Genomic DNA, 18,557 nt, shown 5'->3' with positions numbered 1-18,557 from the left:
ACTGCTTATGATGAGTAGTACGTGTAGGCACATTACTTGAGGACTGAAGCGCATGCATTTCATGATGTAAATTTCCTTTTCACTCTCTCAACCTTCTTCATTGTGAAAATATGCAGTTTTCGGGCGGGTAAACCGGCAGATCGGCCAAACCACTTGCAATTTTACCAAAACCTGTCGCAAGTTGTGGCGCAATTTTTGAGTTTTTCTTCCGCCATTCTCCCCGGGGCCAGAAGTGTTACTTGCAAGGTCTGTGCATGAGTACTACAACAAGTACAAGTACATGTAGTAGTAGGCTAGATCTTTTTCTACGGCCCACCACCACAGCAGCAGTACCTTAGTCGTAACACCACCAGCATGTACTGGTTACACATTTCAGTTTCTTCTGAAGACTGAAGTATCTTTCTTTTGATTAGGGGGGGGGGGGGGGGTACAGCTCCTCCTACTAAGTCACTTGCACCAATGTTTGTCACCGATTGACAATCTACATGCCTATACAATGTATAGATTGTCAACCGGTGTCATTATTATTATTGTGGTCCTGTAGATCTACATTGTACAAAACAATGTATGTGATTACCTAACTTCTTTTTTTTAACCGAATGCCAACAGCTTGTAAAGAAGTACTACAAGTAGTTGTAGATGCCACATGCCCATGTCTCCCACAACACAAGACCAGCGCCATCAGAGTCTGTGACCAGCTCTACTCTGACAGCTGCTCCACACCATGATTGTAAAAATTACTGTGACTACTGGAGGACTCGTAGACCTACTGTAGTAAGTCTGTACTAAAGCCGTTTTACTTTTAGCACTCCCCGCATTCTCTTTTCTCTATCACGAGTATAGATCTACCATACTCCATACAATAGTCTACACATATCCACAGTGACCCCTCCACAATGACGATAGATAGTGGGGACGTCATCGCTACAGACCTGTGAAAACTAGACTGTCACCGCTCACAGACTCACCACACTCCCCCCACAGGCCACAGGCCTGTTCTCCGGATCGTTAGGCCCTGGCCTGGGCCTGGCCAAGGAAGCCAAGAGTCAGTAGAGGTCTACTGAGATGAGTAGTGTCAGTAATCATGTAGGAGTCAGACTACCGATATGTAACTGTCGAGGCACAACCGCCACAAGTACATCTTTACTTCCCTACCAGCTTCGAGGTGAGTCCAAAAACACAAAATTAATGTTGTCGAGTTTTGTTCTCCTTGGCTTTCCGGCGTAGACCGGTATCTTCCCGTGGGAACCGTGTTTGCCGATCATGATTGAATCGCCTGTTGCGAGGCCAGGCACGTAGCAATATGGACGGAGCTGGGGGTGGCGGTGGTGGTTCGATTGGTAGGCGCTCGACGTTCTCGGTATTCAATCCGGGAAGCCAATTGTCCATTGGCAGTGCGACCAGTAATGGTGCAGGCTCCGCGGCGCAGCAGGGTGCTACTGGAGCCGCCGGTCCATTTATCCCAACGCGTCGCTCGTCTCTCTCGTCGTCCAGCGGTGCTTTGGCAGGGCGGGACGCACGGAGAATGCCGGTGGTGAGTTTGCGACAGGAAAAGACTGGGTCATTGAAACGAGGTGCTGGTGGCAGTGGTGCTGTTGGTCCGTTGCACATCCCCAAGCGCATTGCTTCCACGAAACGCAAGTCAGTCAGCGGCAGCCAGAAACAACCTCCCGGCGCAGTGAACAGGGCATTCGACGCTCCATACTTCGGTACAGCGTATGCCAACACGGCCGCAGCGTTGCCCAGTGCTTCCAGCCACGGTATGTCCGCTGGACAGGCAGTGTATTCTCGGGTCGTACCTCGCGAACAGCGTCATAGTGTGATCGCGGAGCTGAATGGCGACGCGGCGAGTGCAATCACACCGCCGGATTCCGGTACCACTACTCCAATATCGTCATCGGCGAGTTACCCCAGTACGGATGACCTGTTGGATGCTGGCGACATGCGCTTGTTTGAGCAGCCGGGTACCGCCGCCGCCCTGTCCAATGAGGACTGGCTGGCGCAGTCACCTGACCGAGGGTTTGTACGTGTTCACACTAGCGACGGGTCGTACACGGGTGCTGAGCGTTGCACACTGGAGACCACGGCCGGCGAGCTAGCCGAGCGCATCGGCTCCAAGTGGCTGTTCGTGTTCAACAGCAGCGGCATGGTGCGTCGACTCGGCGGTAACGAAAGGCCGCTGCACATCCAGGTGCGCAAGCTGACCGAGATGGGGTACGAAGGTGTGCGCCTACAGCGACGTGGCCTGAGCGCAGAGACTGATCACTGCATATCCTTCTATGATGGTGAGTGTATGCACTTAACCCTCAGAACGTAAAAAAAATGTTGACATATACATGCGTACATGTATACAACAAAAGTTGCAGGTGTGTCACTGCTCCTATGGCCATGTGCATGTATCGAACTTTTCTGAAACGAAATTGGTCAACCCCCTCCTACCCCATAACGAAATGATTTCCTTTCATGAAAAAAAGTTCGATAATTATGGACGACCCCTAATGTATTGTGGACCCGATCACGTTTTGTATTGTGGACATGTCATAGATAAGTACATGTACAGTGGTGGCATTGATGAAACCCAGCCTCGTGAATATACAACTCCGGGGATGCTCGGCCGTAGCACTTCAAACGCCAGGCTGTGCAACAACCGCGGCTCTAAATCATAATGTTGAATGTCATTTGCTATCACTGTACCTCAGACTTGTCCTGTGTGTAATGCATGGCTGTGGATGTCCTCGTTGCATGTAACCATGGTAGCATGCCTACAGTATAAGCCTAGCAGTAGCAAGCTTTACTTCAAGTGACCTGCTTTGATTTGGATGTGACTACATAATGCATTGAGGAACTCCAGTCTATACTGCTTGTAGCACGGGACATTTGATTGCATTGAAGCCCTTATGTGTGACACTTACTCGTATAGCTGCCTCACTGCATTCTTGTGCGGCTTGATCTGTATACTAATGCCCGCTTTGCTTCCTCCCCTGCGTCGCTGCGTCGTCGCACTCGCACGGGCCTCGCCAGGCAAGCCGGTGAATTACGTGCGAGAGGACCAGGTCTACCTGCCATCTCTGGTGCGTATCAAGCAGAAGGCATGGCACAGCATGTGGCGTCGGCGCTACTGCTGCATCTGCGGCAACCGCCTGTTCCTCTACTCCAACGAGACTGGCAAAGGCAAGCCCAGCAAAGTAAGAATGAGATTCACAGCGCCGTATGGCAAACTCCAATGCGAGGGTATCCATTGGGGCCTTGACGGTTCTTTGGGGCGGTGTCAAGATTGAAAACACTAGATGCTAGATGTATGTGCTTTTAAAAGCTGAAGAGACCTGCATGTACATGGAGGTCTCTTGGGAATGTGCAATACAGTAAAACTATGTTCTAAGAGGAGATAGGTGAGGTTAGGTCGAAGAGTTCGCTCAGTTTATCATAACACTGAGACCTGCCAAGATACAAGTAGATCAACTCCCTCCCTCCGTCCCTCCCTCCCTCTCTCTCTCTCTCTCTCTCTCTCTCTCTCTCTCTCTCTCTCTCTCTCTCTCTCTCTCTCTCTCTCTCTCTCTCTCTCTCTCTCTCTTTCTCTCTCTCCCTCTCTCAATTTTGACTGTGTTTCTCTAGATACAGTGGAGTGGTCGACAATCACTGGTGTTAATGTGCATGCACTTCGAAGTGAATTTCATCGGGGCACCTCTGTGTCCATTGAACTCGCCATTTTCACTTCACTTCAAGTAATTTCATCCAGCCATGTACTATGTAGCTTAGAAAGCAGTTTAGCTTACGGCTTGGCATGGCTGAGCCAGAAGCACTTGACGTACAGGTACTAGTATACGGTACTCCCTCAATGGGTCATCCGAGTACGGAGTTAGGTGGTCTGTTTCTGATCAGATATTCTCTCTGTGTACACCCCATGGTGCCGGCAGATCGAGGTGCTGACGAACGCCCGTGCAGTCCAGCACCGGGACAAGACCCACGAGCATTGCCTCAGCCTGACTGTGCAAGTGACTGCTGACACACCGGAGCGCTCCTATCTCATCTCGTTCGACTCCTGGTCGGAACATGACCAGTGGATGCGGCTCTTACCACGAGTAAGCTGCAGTGCTGCTGCCGAGAGCCGAGAGCCTTGACAGCAATACTAGTGTGCATGTAGTGGACCAACATGCCAGTGTGTATACGGCATGCAGCATACTGGCATGCTGGATGACACTATACTTCAGTATACGTGTTATAAGTTAACTAGTAATACCTCCCTGTGTGCTGGCCAGGTTGACCATTCAAGCCAAGAACATGTACACCATGTGATTGTATACATGAAAGGGAGGCTAACTGCAGCAGGGGCTGTTTTTGCAGGGTTCCCAGTCTTATTTGCCGTCTGTTTGTTTTGACTTTCGAGTGTGAGCCATTATGAATAATATAGGAAATATGTGATCACAAGAGCATGGCAACTCCAACTCCAAAAATCATTGTGTAAGGGAGGCCTGCTGTTTGTGCGTTCGTCTGCAATCAATGGCACAGTTTGAAGTTGGCTATTTGCTCGCCCCAATGTGATACTGAATGGCTGTGTATGTGCATGTGCATGCCTGTACTGTCTGTGACTTATTGCAGCTATCCCAGCAGCGTGAACATGAAGTGGACCTTTCAGGCTGCAGTCTAGAAGCACTACCGGACGTACTACTGTACGACGACAACGTGCATATTCTCAACCTGACACGCAACTACATTCGCAGCCGCCCCATCAAGCCACAGAACATGCACCATCAACCAGCTACCATACGATCATTGCGTGCCATGAAGGATCTCAAGCATCCGTTTCTGCACAGCTCGGTTGGTACAAATCCAAAGTGTTCTTTGAGCAGTGTAAACACTGAACTCTAGAATGCAACTGTAGAATTTGATATTACTCCTAGTAAAGATGGGGTCATCGTGAAAGTTTCTTGTCGTCCCTGAAACGAACGTTATTCGTTTGGGGGGGGGGGGGGGGGGAGTTGACCGACACTGTTCATTGTGTGCATGTACTCGTACGTGCATGTGACTTTCATCGTCCAGCATAGCAAGCTGTATTCGTTTCAGAGGGAGGGGAGGGGTCCGAGTACGAAACTAACGATGTTCGTTTCAGGGCCGACAACAAACTTTTGCGACGACCCCTAACTTCTTCAATGGCATACCTTGTGCGCACTGACAGAGAATCAATGCTTTCTCTGTTTCGTGTACGTGTGTGCAAATCTGCGTGTAGATCGAGTCTGCCTTGCCGAAGTCTGGTTGGCTGGACGATCTGCTGCGTTTCCGTCACCTCCGCTCTCTCACTCTAGCTGACAACTGCCTGGAGACCGTCCCCACTGTGCTCTACGTTATAATAACACTACGGGAATTGAACCTTGCAGTCAATGACCTAAAGGAGATACCTCCAGGCATCGGTGCTCTCAGAGGGTTAGTACGAGAGGCATTTAGAGGGAGCTTGTGCTGTGCAGCTCTCTAGCAAGACTGAATGGTGATGTGATAACTGCTTGTAGTGTCTTGTACCAACAAGTGCCAGATTGCTTTTGCATGTGCACTTGTGCATGTTATTGACTTGGTACATGTTATTGACTTGGTGCATGTTATTGACTTGGTGCATGTTATTGACTTGGTGCATGTTATTGACTTGGTGCATGTTATTGGCTTGGTGCATGTTATTGACTTGGTGCATGTTATTGACTTGGTGCATGTTATTGACTTGGTGCATGTTATTGACTTGGTGCATGTTATTGACTTGGTGCATGTTATTGACTTGGTGCATGTTATTGACTTGGTGCATGTTATTGACTTGGTGCATGTTATTGACTTGGTGCATGTTATTGACTTGGTGCATACGCAGGCACTACATGTAGCATGTACATGTCCGATCATATACAATGTTCATTTTTTAAGAGTTCTTTTCTGCTTTTCCAAGGGGTAACGTATCCTTGATCTCTCTCTCTCTCTCTTTCTCTCTCTCTCTCTCTCTCTCTCTCTCTCTCTCTCATGCACCCACTCTCTTTGTCTCTCACACCCACCCACTCTCTTTCTCTCTCTCTCACACACACACACATACACACACACACTCTCTCTCTCTCACACACACACACGCACACACACACTCTCTCTCTCTCTCTCTCTCTCTCTCTCTCCAGTCTGCAGGTGCTGCATCTATTCTCTAACAAGCTATCTGACTTGCCAAGAGATCTTGTTCAGTTGCAACAGCTAACGACTCTCAGCATCGGCTTCAATCGATTCAAGGTCATTCCGGACGTGGTGCATCAGTTGACACGTCTCCGCAAGTTTGTCATTGCTGGGAACTCTTTCGGGTGAGCTTTGTCCTTATATTGTGTGAATTACTCATTTCTTAGGTACATTTAACAGCTATATTTTGATGTCTTGCTTGGGATGAGTATTAACACAGGAGTACAACGAAACGCATCCAAACTAGAGTACACAAGTTTGCAATGGAACAGGGCTGTCTTTTGTTGTCACTCAGGGTTTCATGGCTATTCAGCCAATCTTTTTAGACTTGTGTCCGATTAGGCTCTGCCCCCGCGGCATTGAGCACTTTTGCAAGTCAGCCCTGTTCATAGCAACTTAGCTTTTAAACAACGGAGTCCTGTACAGGGTATGTATCCAGCTTTGATGGTAAGTTGATAACCATCTTTGTAGTGTAATGAGTAGCATCATGACAGAACTCTATCCCTACAATCTTACCCGCAGATGTGGCAAGTGGAAATTGTTCTTCCCTAAAAATTAAAGGGGATTTGCATCGATTTTTCAAGTAGGGTCCAGAAGAAAGACAATTTGATATCGGTTGGAATGGCATGTCTCTCGCTTGCATACGATAAGCCAAACTTGCCAAATCGCCAATTGTATGCTCACGTTGCCATAGCAATCAGCGCAGTGATGACACACGTTCTGCTTAGCTCCGTGAGAGAGAAGGTTGATCACTGTAGAATTTGGTCATTTTCAATTGTCTTATTGTATTCACGATGTGAAAGAAGTGCTGTGTTCGATGCTGTTAGTGCCGTGAACTGTGTATCGGCCTTCTCCTGCATTTCCCTAGGCCGACTGTAGCCTACGAAATGGTTCCTCTAGGAGAAGATGCTTGGTATTCGCCATCTCTCCTGAGATATTTTCAGCAAACTTTCAAATGGTGCGACACTATTTCGCTCGTCAATCTCCACCACCCGTCGTCTCACCTGTCTTCAGAAGATGTTGCGAGAGATAGGAGAGTTGCCAGGAAGCATCATATCCATCTTCAGGAACTGGAAAGAGCAAACGGCATGGTCCTTGGTTGGGTTAAATGCTGAACATCTGATTTATCCCAACCAAGATTTCAGCACTTTGTTCGTCACTATTTCCGCTTGTCTTCTGATGTCTTGAACACAGCACAGCACGTCTTTCACTTCGTGAATGTTATAAACCAATTGCAAAATGATCAAATTCTGCAGTGATCGACCTTCTCTCTCACGGAGCTAAGCAGAATGTGCGTAATATGCCATTCGAACCGATATTAAATTGTCTTTCATCTGAACCATACTTGAACAAAATCGATGCACTTCCCCTTTACTAAGAGTGATCACTGCCGGAATAGTGGGTAGTCTGATGGTCAGGGAAAACTGATTTATAGTATGCCTTTATTTTGGCATTGCCTGACTCCAGTTACTTCGAAGTATAACAATGATGATACTCCTTCCTCTAATTGCAGAACCAGCATTTGGACGGACCTGGGCAAGATAGGTAATCTTGAGGCGCTGGATGCACGCTTAGTCCCGGTGATGGAGGCGATGCAAGACGCCATGCTCACCACCAAGTTGACTTACGTCGACCTGGACAACACGGGCATTCGCAGTCTGTACCTGCCCAAGGCTGGTGTCATTGCCAGCATGAACTGCTGTCACAACAAGCTGAGCACGTTGCCAATGTTCTATCCAACACTCGTGTCCGTGCTGGCCAACTGCAATAGTAAGTTTAATAATGGCATGTCATGTGTGGTGGTAGTGCCCCCCCCCCCCCACTCTTTCTGTACCGTAAAAATGTAGATTCGTGCAAGTGTGTGCCCGAAAATGCATCCCCTTCCTAAGCCTGGACCTTACGCTCCTAGCTGTTGGGGGAAGGTCCTGTTAGGGTTGGTTCACAAAAGGCAAATTGGTGGTGGGCCAGCCTCTGGTCAGCCCCAATTCCAACAGAGATCACGTGCATACAGTTAAGTACCATTAACGTACGAAACTACTGCAAAGTAGTACCGAATGTGCTGAAATCGGTTACGACAGAATTGCCCAATGGAGCGTAACATCTACTTCCAAGTCAGTAGTTCATGGGGTTGCTACAAGCTGTTGGTGCGGCTACTAACCATTTTACCATGTACACACCCTAGCAGTACCATAGGTATTATTTAGTCGTTTGCATGCACGTCATGACATGCTTTATAAAAATAGTGCTTAAAAGCACTATCTTGTGTGGATTCTTTGACAACCACCAGGACGTACCTGGAGAATACTCACTCCCGAGAGTAAGTAAAGTGCTCGAGAGTACGTACGTATAGAGTCACTCGGATCGAAAGTGTGTACGTACCTATTGATGGATTTCTGTGGGGTCCGCTGGTTCTGGGGCGGTTGTCGGACCGGGGCCGCTTTTACGATTGAATTGCTGTGCTCCTCTTGTTGGTCCGGCACAGGAATCGAGGAGTTGAGAATGTCACCAAAGCCCACCAATCTAACCCGACTACTTCTATCTCGGTGAGATCAGAGCTTCAGAGTTTCGGACACATTCAGCAGCCACTGCCAGTAGAGCTAGAGCATGGCAAGCTCTAACTTACACCTCTGACCATCATACATTGTCTTTCCAAACGCAGATGGCTGCAGTTAGCTACCAGGCATCTCTCAGTATCATGTGTAGTATAGTTCCGACAATTTGATATTGCCAGTTTTTCCAAGAACAGTTTTGTGTTGGTCTCATTCACCCATGTTCTTTCATTGCTGCCCACTGCTCAGTAATCAACTGAAGGAGATTCCAGAGGATCTGTGTGACCTCAGCAAGCTTCAGATCCTAGATGTCAGCCACAATCACCTGACTAAGCTGCCAGCAAGGTAGGCAGCACTTGTATCCTGCTACTTGTAAAACTATAGTTGGAGAGAGGCAATTCCTTACAGGAGTAATATACTCTCTGCCGGTGAGGAAGGTATGCCAATCATGAGTCTATACTGGCGGGAGTAGCGAGCAATCTCCTTTCTCGTATGAGTGCAGTGGAGCACAGGATACTAGTACCCCACTGCAACCTTGTGTCATCAGCTCGAGTATGCCAAGTCGATGTCGAATCATGTCACAGAAACAGTGTGTGTATGCTTAGCTTACAGCACAGTACTGCTAGGCACCGAAGAGCAAACAGGCTAAGATTTCACCAAGCACAACATACGGACATATGCGCTGCTCAACTGTGCACAAACTGTAGTACCGATGAAAATGCTACAAGTGAGAACGGCCTAGGTTACGAGGCTGACCCCCCCCCCCCCCCCCCCACCACCACCACCACCGCCACCATTTCTTTGGCACCCGACATTACTGTAGTTCATTCATCTCTATGTCGCATGTTTGAGTACCTGTGAGTAGTGTACTGCTGCCATTGGGTCCACATGACTGTATCTTTAGGATCTTCTGGAATATGCCGTGCTTGAGAGGCGTGGACGCCAGTTTCAATCGTCTTCAGAGTCTGCCGGAGCGCATCGACAACTGCCAGATGGCCCGTTTGAATCTGCACGGAAACCGGATACGAGAACTGCCCATTGCATTCCTGATGCGTGCAAACATGTAAGTAACGTCTTACGGTGTGAGAGCTTGCCGGCTGAAAATCCAGCTTCATTCAGAGCCGTTGATAGCCCACCAAACATGGCGCCGGGGTGGAATCTCGGGCCCCGTAATGTCCACCTAGATTTGTCTTGTGCTGATGCTCCACCAGCTGTAGTATGACATGGTCTGCTTACAGATGCGGTGCATGGATGATTGCAACCACAAACGGTGTCCGTGATTTTACCAGTTTCAATCACATCACACGTGAACGTGCTATATGTACGTGTTATCTTGGTGATATACAGTAAAACCTGTAACTAAAGACCACCGTGACTAGCGACCGGCCTGGTACTAAAGACCACTTCGCCAGGCACGGACGGTCTCACATTCATAATTATATGGTTGTGCGGTGCAAACCTCTAACTAAGGACCACCTGCCACTAAAGACCGCTTTCTCTGGCTCCAAGGGGTGGTCGTTAGTCACAGGTTTTACTGTAGACTATGCCATTGACAGTGTAACTACAGGCTGGCAACTTCACACCGTGCTTAGTGATACCTGCATTCTCTGCTTCTCGTTCTATGCCACAGGCTAATAGCGCTGAATCTGAGCAGCAATCTGCTGACTGGACTGCCTCCGATCGGACCGGCACATGAGATTTACCACATGGAAGAGCTTGCGCTGACCAACAATAGCTTGAACGAGCAGTGCTTCGCTACAATCGCTGGGTAAACTGGATGTATATACAATATTATTATACATGTACTGACTACGGAGTGATTGCACGCCAGTGACCGGTGTGCAATGTCCTGTAGTGATTTAAAATGGTGTCTTTCTCATGTTATGTTCGGCCTGCAAGCCACGCAGGAGTCCATTTCGGGACTAGACAAGGACTGATTTATATTTTACAATGAGCATGCGCATATAACAGAGAGGAGAGAGACAGTACGGAGAGAGACAATGCAGTGACAAGCACTATACACTACAGCCTTCATTTGAGGCATTGTGTGTTTGCGCTAGTATATGGAGTGGCAAGGTACACAGTGGTTAATCATTCGATACAATGCATAAATGCATAAATAAATAAATAATGATGATTGCCACTTGTATAACCCCAATACTTGCATGGACTAAGCATAGTCGCAGCACTGACTGGTAAGAGAACAACATGCCGGGTTCATGTCTAAATGCCAGCACATACAACGAAATATCATGGTATGGTGCGACCTGAGTGACCCTTGAACCTCTCATGTCATGTTTGTATGCGTCAGGTCACTAATAATGTCTTTGAATGTGGCGTCGCTGATGGTGTGCCGGACTGATATGCTTTTCTGCTGCAGCTACAAGAAGTTGAAAATCCTCCACTTAGCCATGAATCAAATCCGACAGCTTCCAATCAAGTGAGTGGATTGGATCCATGGTGTCTCTCAGTGCTAGCGCAGACAGGCGCTGTCTTTTAACACTATATATATTTTAGACAGCAATGCAAATCTTCAGTTGTGTTATCCTAGGAATATCATGCAATGTCAAACTGTGTCTTGGAAAACCTGCCGACCCGTGACTCGGGTAAGACGACTGACTAGGCACTAGTACCAGGACCAATACGTGTCATTTCCAACCAAACCGCCCTGGACAAAGGAGCCACCCTACTCACTGTTGAACCCGGGGACAATGGCTCACGCTTCCCTTGGGCAATTGGCTTAGATGGGTTTCATTACTCTAGAAGTACAGATTTTGAAAAGCAAACAAATGGTTTGAGGCTTAGTGGGGCCTACATGTAGTAGTATCTACTTTCAGAGAAAATCTAGTTTATGACTTTTCTTTGGGAACTTACAATGTTCGTCTTCTACTCCTCTCTCCTCCATGCACTCTTCAGCTGACTAGCTGCTACCCTTGACAGTCGGTTGAAGAGTGCATGGAACATAGGAATAGGGGAACATTGTATTATTGAAAGGCCGAATGATACCACTTACCGCTTAGTTACGGGAACTTCGTTGATAAATTCATAACAGAGTCTGGTAGTGTGAGTAGCCCTGTTCAACTGTCAGTTACAGTTATCTGAATCATTGAAACTTTTGTTCGCTCCTCTAACCGTGCTACGAAATTACTGAACAATTCATTCGAAACTAAAGCTTCTACTTCTACACCATTAGGGATAGTGACTGGCTAGAAATAGACACGAGTCATCAGGCCACAGTAGGCCATGTCAGTCCAATACAGCACGCCTGCCATCCGAAAATAGGCGTGTGCAGAGCACCATAGGCACATCAATTAAGCTGCGATGATTCACAATCAGAACATCAATCGTCTCTGTGTTGGTATGTGTTGGTCTTGCCTGTGTGCTCATCATGCGGCTTGCTTTCAGGTGCATACATGAGCTGCTGGAGCTTCAAGAGCTCACAGTATCCCGCAACCTGCTGACACAGCTGCCAATACAGTCGCTGGCCAAGTTGCCAAAACTGGAGAGGATCATGGCGCACTCTAACCAGATCACAGAACTTGGTGACTTCCGGAAAGTCCGCAAGCTGGTGGTGAGTAGCACTTTAGATCTGATACCACAGGCCATGACAACGGGATTTCTTTTAAACTCTTCATGCTCAAGTACGAATCTCTCTCACTTTCTCTCTCTTTCTCTTTCTCTTTCTCTCCCCTCTCTCTTCTGTTGGAGAAGGCCCGAATGTTCATGCCCCAAAATGTATTATGCACAGTTTACCAGCAGTGAGGTGACATGCTCGTACTCATGACGTGTTGTCACACTTTCACCTTACCAATGATGTGTGACTCTGTCTGCTTGCTGCAGCGCTTGGATGTGTCCTGCAATGACCTTACAACTATTGATCACGTAAGCATGCTTCAAAGATGAACACCTGCCGCAGCAGATCCTCAATGAATAGCGCACTGTCGTCAAGCCACTGGCTGCTCCGCGATAGAGTTTGTCATGCATGTCCACTTGATAGAGCAAATTAAAAGGTGTATCTTGGAAAACTGAGAGATCACCATGAACGCCTTAGCCAAGCCTTCAGTTATAACTTGATAGCATGGCTATGCTCTGGGATGCCTGTGCTGCGCAACCGTGACTGCTGTTAGTTTGCAGTCTTCACTGCCGCTTATTTCACAACCTACTACTGTTACATATAGCCTGTGTTGTGAGGGTCACCGGGCGTCTCACAAAATGGTTGCATTCTTCAGTTTTTTGTTTTCTCATTGCCCGAAAAGCTGGCCGCTGTTCTGATGTTCGTTCCATTGTTGGAGTAAAACTACACAACTCTGATGCGGTGTGTATGTGCTCAGGTAACAAGTATCATCTCATCGCTACATGGCCTGGACCTGTCCGCCAACCGTAACCTGAACTTGACTACTGGCGTGCCTACAGCCTTGAAGTGAGTCTACAGCCTTGAAGTGAGTCCGAGGCTGTTCAACTGACTGGTTACCTCCTCAAAGCCGGGGCAATTACGCCTCCTACCTGCAAAGTTTCTGTGCATTTGCAGTCCAGCACTAATCAAATGAGTCAAGTCCGACTTTACATTTTCAGAATAGATGATATGCACAACTTGATGATGAAAGTTAATATGGACTGGGTCACATGGACTGGGTAACATGGACTGGGTCACGTTTCATGGCACTTCTACCTCAACATCAGTTTTGTTCCCAACAGATGACTACCCCTTGTGTAGGTTCACTGCATGCGGCTGGTAGTTCGTAACAATAAAGTGAAGAGACCTCCGAGTGGAATTGTTTCTAGGCAAGTGAAGAAGACTGATGTACTTGTCTGCCATCTAGAACACACTCAACATCCAGCTTCTTCTTGGATTATAGCGTACTACTTCCAAGTACATGCACTTGTTAATATCGCCACTGCAAATCTCTGAATCCCTCTGCCATTTCCTATCAGGGGTTTACCACGTGTTGTGATTGAGGAGATTCCCAACGCAGAAGATTACCTTGCAGAAGTAGGTCGGCACGTAGACTATCAAGGCATTCCAGCCCATGGTTTGTGGACGCATGGATCAGCTGAAGCATCGGGCAATCGTGGCAAGCACTGTGCTGGACAGGTAAATACTGATTGGCATGCACTGTACAATACTGGGGGTCAGCCTCCTAGCCTGGACCGTTTCTTATTTTCATGTATTGTGACGGTCTATGGGCAGTTGAGTCACCATGTATACATTGCTATGCTGTGCTTTGTGAAATTTTAGGCTGGCCGTTCTGCGGCACCCGACAGTACTGTAGTTGATCATGGAATAATGCATGGACTACAGTTGATCATGGAATAATGCATGGACTACAGTTGATCATGGAATAATGCATGGACTACAGTTGATCATGGAATAATGCATGGACTACAGTTGATCATGGAATAATGCATGGACTACAGTTGATCATGGAATAATGCATGGACTACAGTTGATCATGGAATAATGCATGGACTACAGTTGATCATGGAATAATGCATGGACTACAGTTGATCATGGAATAATGCATGGACTACAGTTGATCATGGAATAATGCATGGACTACAGTTGATCATGGAATAATGCATGGACTACAGTTGATCATGGAATAATGCATGGACTACAGTTGATCATGGAATAATGCATGGACCACAGTTGATCATGGAATAATGCATGGACTACAGTTGATCATGGAATAATGCATGGCTACGGTTGATCATAGAATAATGCATTAGGCCTTGGCGGATAATGCCGGCAGAAAAATTGGCAGAATTCGGTACTTTTTCTGGTAAGTTTCATGCATGTTTGGTATGTGGATAAAGAAATGGAGCAGAATTCGAGGAATTGCCCGCCATAAGGTTTGTATGGTTCTGCCAATTTCGGTGCAAAAAAAGCAGAATCTGCCACCTTTTCGAGCATTATCCGCCAAGGCCTATAATGCATGGACTACAGTTGATCATGGAATAATGCATGGACTATCCTACCCTACGTGTACCTCTCTGATTGGTTCACTACGGGTGGAATCTTGATAATTCGAACCCCGAAATGCCAGGGAAAAGCTTCTAATTATCCGCGGGCATTCTAGTTTCTAATTATCCAAACCAATACCCACAACGCACTATGTATGTCAAAATGCTCCAGTTCTCACGCAGAGTTGCACTACGCACCTTAGACACACGTTTCATGGATACTGAACTGCCTGCTCATGCAAACTGAACTGACTGGTACAATGTGCAGTGAACTTTGGATTAGGCTTTGCTGACTTCGAATTATCAGTACAAATCCCACACATGTTCTATGTAAGTGGATTCCGTGGGACTTCTAATTAACCGGACATGCCCAGTTTGAGGTTCGAATTATCAGAAATTTCTATGTGGGAACAGCATAGCAACAACACCAGTTAGCTCAATTATATTCGCTGGAGACATCGCTTTGCAACCGTAGAATAAACTTGGATGTAAACTCTACGTGTGAACCCACAGTCTCTTGGTTAGAGACACAACAACAACATGAACGCAATTAGTGTCCAGACTCATCTTGACGTGACAGTAACTTACTTGTTCTCCTAATGGCAGCTAAGTAAAGCTGCAAGTATAGTGTTAGATGTTCTGCCAGGTTGCACTACTTTGTTGAAGTCAGCTTGTGTATGTGGCAACTATGTCTTGTGTTTGCCCAGGTAAAGTCACAAGCTTTCCGCAACGGCCGTGAAGGACTCTATGGCGTGTTCAACAGTGGTCAGAATGTGCAGATCCCGCACTTCCTCAGGCAAAACCTCGCTTCCATTGTCCTGGAGGAGTTCACGAACCAGCAGCAGTTTGGAAGTGGCAGCAAGCCGCTCAACTACCTCAAGGAAGCATTCCTCACAGCTCACAGGTAATGAATGGTTTTCCCCGTGGCCATGGGCCACATTTAGATCTTGGTGTAGTGTGACCCATATGTTTGCCTGTGCGCTAGAACATGGCAAGGAAACAGACTTAATTTGAGCAGAACTGGAGCTACAATAGATGGGATTGCCCATGCATATTCCATGACCACAGGCATACTGTTGATTGCAGTGAGTTCACGTCGTTATTGACACACTGGCTGCCTTGCCAATTTTCCCGTGCAGCCGTCTTGGTCCTATGGTGCGCAAGGGTGGTGCGTCGCTGGCCATCTGTCACATCTACTGCCTGAGTGGGGCCACGGCATCATCGGTGGCTGCGCGTCGTTCCGGCGTGCTGAACTACCGCCTGAATGTAGCCAACGTGGGCCATGTGCAGGCGGTGCTGAGTCGTGCGGGCAGCGCAATGACGCTGACACAGCTACACACGACGGAGGATAGCGCCGAGGAGCGCACTAGGGTTACACGCGTCGGAGGATTCATCACGCCGGTACGTGATGTTTACGCATTGGGAGCTGACTAGCTGACTAGCTGACTAGGGGTGCGACAATGCCGCAGACTCATACCATATTGAGGCAGTGGAAACTTAGCTCTCGCGAAATGCATTTCCTAAAATTGCACAACTGTTCAATGTTTCCTTGCAGGAGGGCAAGGTCAACGGGCTGCTTTCAGCGACGCGGGTCATTGGGACGGCATCTTTGAATCCTTACATCATACCCGAACCGTCGCTGCTCTCCATCGAGTTGGCTGCCGAGGATGAGCTGTTGATTATTGGCTGTGCCGGCCTGTGGCTGCACGTAACACACCAGGACGCCGTGGCCATGGCTCGTGAGTGCAGCTCGGCCAGCCAAGCAGCCAAGGCACTGAGAGATCTGGCGCAGGCGTATGGATCGCAGGTATGTAATTCAAGAAAGAAAGGAAGCGTGTGTGTGTGTGTGTGTGTGTGTGTGTGTGTGTGTGTGTGTGTGTGTGTGTGTGTGTGTGTGTGTGTGTGTGTGTGTGTGTGTGTGTTTTGTGAGGCTGGCTACCCTATCACATGCAGTCTAGTTATAGTACATTATTGGCCTGCAAAATTCTTCTGAGGTCATGAAACTAGGGGTGAAACGGTCACTGAAAATTGGTTATCGAATACCGATATTCGTCTACGATCGAGTTGTCTGGTTAACGAACTTCAGTTGTCCAATTTCATTGAATTAGAGTTACTCTCCTCTTGTTTGTGCGAAAATAATAGGGAAGCACATCAGAATAACGAGGCCACAGACTTGCCAGACCAGTCGGAATCACAGGTCCCCATTGTAGATAATTATCATGATTAGTTATGAGGGCGGCTTGGCTGGCCTGGTTTCTAGCATTTTGGTGGCTAAAATGCCTTCTCAGTACTTGATACGCACATTTTGCAACTTCTTGCGAACATCGAGTACGACCATAATGACTAAGTGACGCGAAATCAGCATGGTTGTTTCACCCTTACATGAAGCTGCCTTCTCAGTCTGATCTGGTCCTTCAGTTCCCCCAGTCACAGCAAACAAGTTTATTGCCTCAAGAGTCATGCCATCAAGCGTGTTTGTTGAAGAAGGACCTGCGTTTTAACTAGGGGATACTAGAACGTTCAACTAGGCACGCTCCAAAAGGGAGTTGGAAAGAATTCGATTCGCTACTTCAAGGCATCGAACGTTCGTCGATGCATGCGTAGGTATGTGCCGTCCCATGCTCGTACTGCAACTAACAATGCACATCACTCAAAGCTCAGCCAGCCACTGAGTCCTCAGCCCCAGGCATGCTCCCATCACAGCAGCTATTCAAACAAGACAGTTATTGCAGATTGTCCAATTCTTGGTTGTTTTACATAGTTGAACTTACAGTTCAGTTTTGAGTCAGAAGTTCTCTCAGTAACTTGTGCCGGTGATGGAGGGCTTGTGAGGACTTGGGTGGGGGCCTTATCTTTGTTGTGAAGAATAGCTTGTGTGTTTGTCAAACGAAGCATACAGTTCGTCAGAATGTTTCGTTCGCCTCTATTGGGTTCGTTTCAGGCCTAGTTTTAACTTTTAACCCCACCCACTTTAAAATAGTGTAGGAAGAAAACGCAAGTGCAGAAGAAGATATGGCATCCGATTGCTTTTGCACCATCGATTTTTCTCCTTGCAGGGCAACATAAGTATCGTGGTGGTGTTTTTCAACCAAACTATGCTCAGCGGTCGCGGTCGCTCTAGCAGTGGTGCCAGCTACACTGAATCTCCTAGACTGCGATGAGTGCACGTGGAGCAAAGGACAGGTGCTGCAGTACGCTGCTGTTTAGTGTACAAGTGATTGAACTCGAAAGATGAATTGATTTTTTTAAAGGATTATATGGCTGGCGTCGTTCTCCAGCGTGCCGTCCAATACTGCTCATAGCCTATACAGTAAGTGATGGAGTGTATTATATTCTTCTCATACGCTGGCCAACAGTTGTATGTTTGCACTTATTTATTGAACTAACTTGACATTAAATTAAATTTTGTATTTATGGGAGCTGAGCTTTCTTTATTCTTCTTCACATTTTCGTTTGGTGGCCCTTTGTCACCAAAATATCACTTCGGTGAAATGCATACAGACGAGAGTAATTTCTGCTGGCAGAGAGGCTTCTTGGAAATGTACATAATTATCATGTGTATAAGACCACGATCCGTTCCACCCCTTCTTTTGGAACAGTCCACAATGTGTTTCCTCTTTCTGACTTCCAGAGCAAAAGATATGCGAACCAAGGCTTCAGTTGTGGGCATGTCTTTATTTGTCGTGCTATGTCCCTTTGGCTACACTTGTGAGAAAAACAGTTGTACGCGTACAGTCACCTGGGAGAATTTGACCTCATCACGTAAAGTAGCGCTGGGCACTACACAGCCCTAGCACCACCACACATGCTCACTCCCCCATGTTTTCTAACACGGTGTGCGTTATTCATGAGGTCCCA

At 47.4% G+C, this 18,557-nt stretch overlaps 1 protein-coding gene across 2 annotated transcripts; it reads left to right on the top strand.

Annotated features, from left to right (window-relative positions):
- Nucleotides 1-788: 788 nt before the first annotated feature.
- Nucleotides 789-18,352, top strand: LOC135815427 (PH domain leucine-rich repeat protein phosphatase 1-like). 2 transcript variants are annotated; one of them, XM_065328721.1, is made up of 20 exons: nucleotides 802-2,285; nucleotides 3,022-3,185; nucleotides 3,915-4,079; nucleotides 4,597-4,815; nucleotides 5,225-5,418; nucleotides 6,141-6,314; nucleotides 7,703-7,959; nucleotides 8,672-8,732; nucleotides 8,988-9,083; nucleotides 9,643-9,801; nucleotides 10,369-10,506; nucleotides 11,119-11,178; nucleotides 12,144-12,309; nucleotides 12,579-12,620; nucleotides 13,070-13,158; nucleotides 13,671-13,830; nucleotides 15,407-15,603; nucleotides 15,839-16,100; nucleotides 16,255-16,506; nucleotides 17,756-18,352. In XM_065328721.1, exons 1-20 carry the CDS (start codon nucleotides 1,304-1,306, stop codon nucleotides 17,858-17,860), a joined length of 3,942 nt encoding a protein of 1,313 aa, XP_065184793.1. In that variant the 5' UTR covers nucleotides 802-1,303; the 3' UTR covers nucleotides 17,861-18,352. The 2 variants fall into 2 exon arrangements, with proteins under 2 accessions (XP_065184794.1, XP_065184793.1); XM_065328722.1 differs by lacking the exons at nucleotides 15,839-16,100; nucleotides 17,756-18,352 and having other exon boundaries at nucleotides 789-2,285; nucleotides 16,255-16,460.
- Nucleotides 18,353-18,557: the final 205 nt, after the last annotated feature.

This window comes from Sycon ciliatum, chromosome 4 (assembly GCF_964019385.1).
Source record: "Sycon ciliatum chromosome 4, ocSycCili1.1, whole genome shotgun sequence".
Lineage (NCBI taxonomy): Eukaryota > Metazoa > Porifera > Calcarea > Leucosolenida > Sycettidae > Sycon > Sycon ciliatum.
This window is presented reverse-complemented; position numbering and strand designations above follow the sequence as displayed.

What these genes read in the sequence shown, in the direction of transcription:
- LOC135815427 (XM_065328721.1), top strand. Translation starts at nt 1,304, where the DNA reads ATGGACGGAGCTGGGGGTGGCGGTGGTGGTTCGATTGGTAGGCGCTCG. An exon ending in ACCTTACAACTATTGATCAC is followed by an intron (nt 12,621 to 13,069) that starts GTAAGCATGCTT and finishes GTATGTGCTCAG; the next exon opens with GTAACAAGTATCATCTCATC. An exon ending in GCAAGCACTGTGCTGGACAG is followed by an intron (nt 13,831 to 15,406) that starts GTAAATACTGAT and finishes GTGTTTGCCCAG; the next exon opens with GTAAAGTCACAAGCTTTCCG.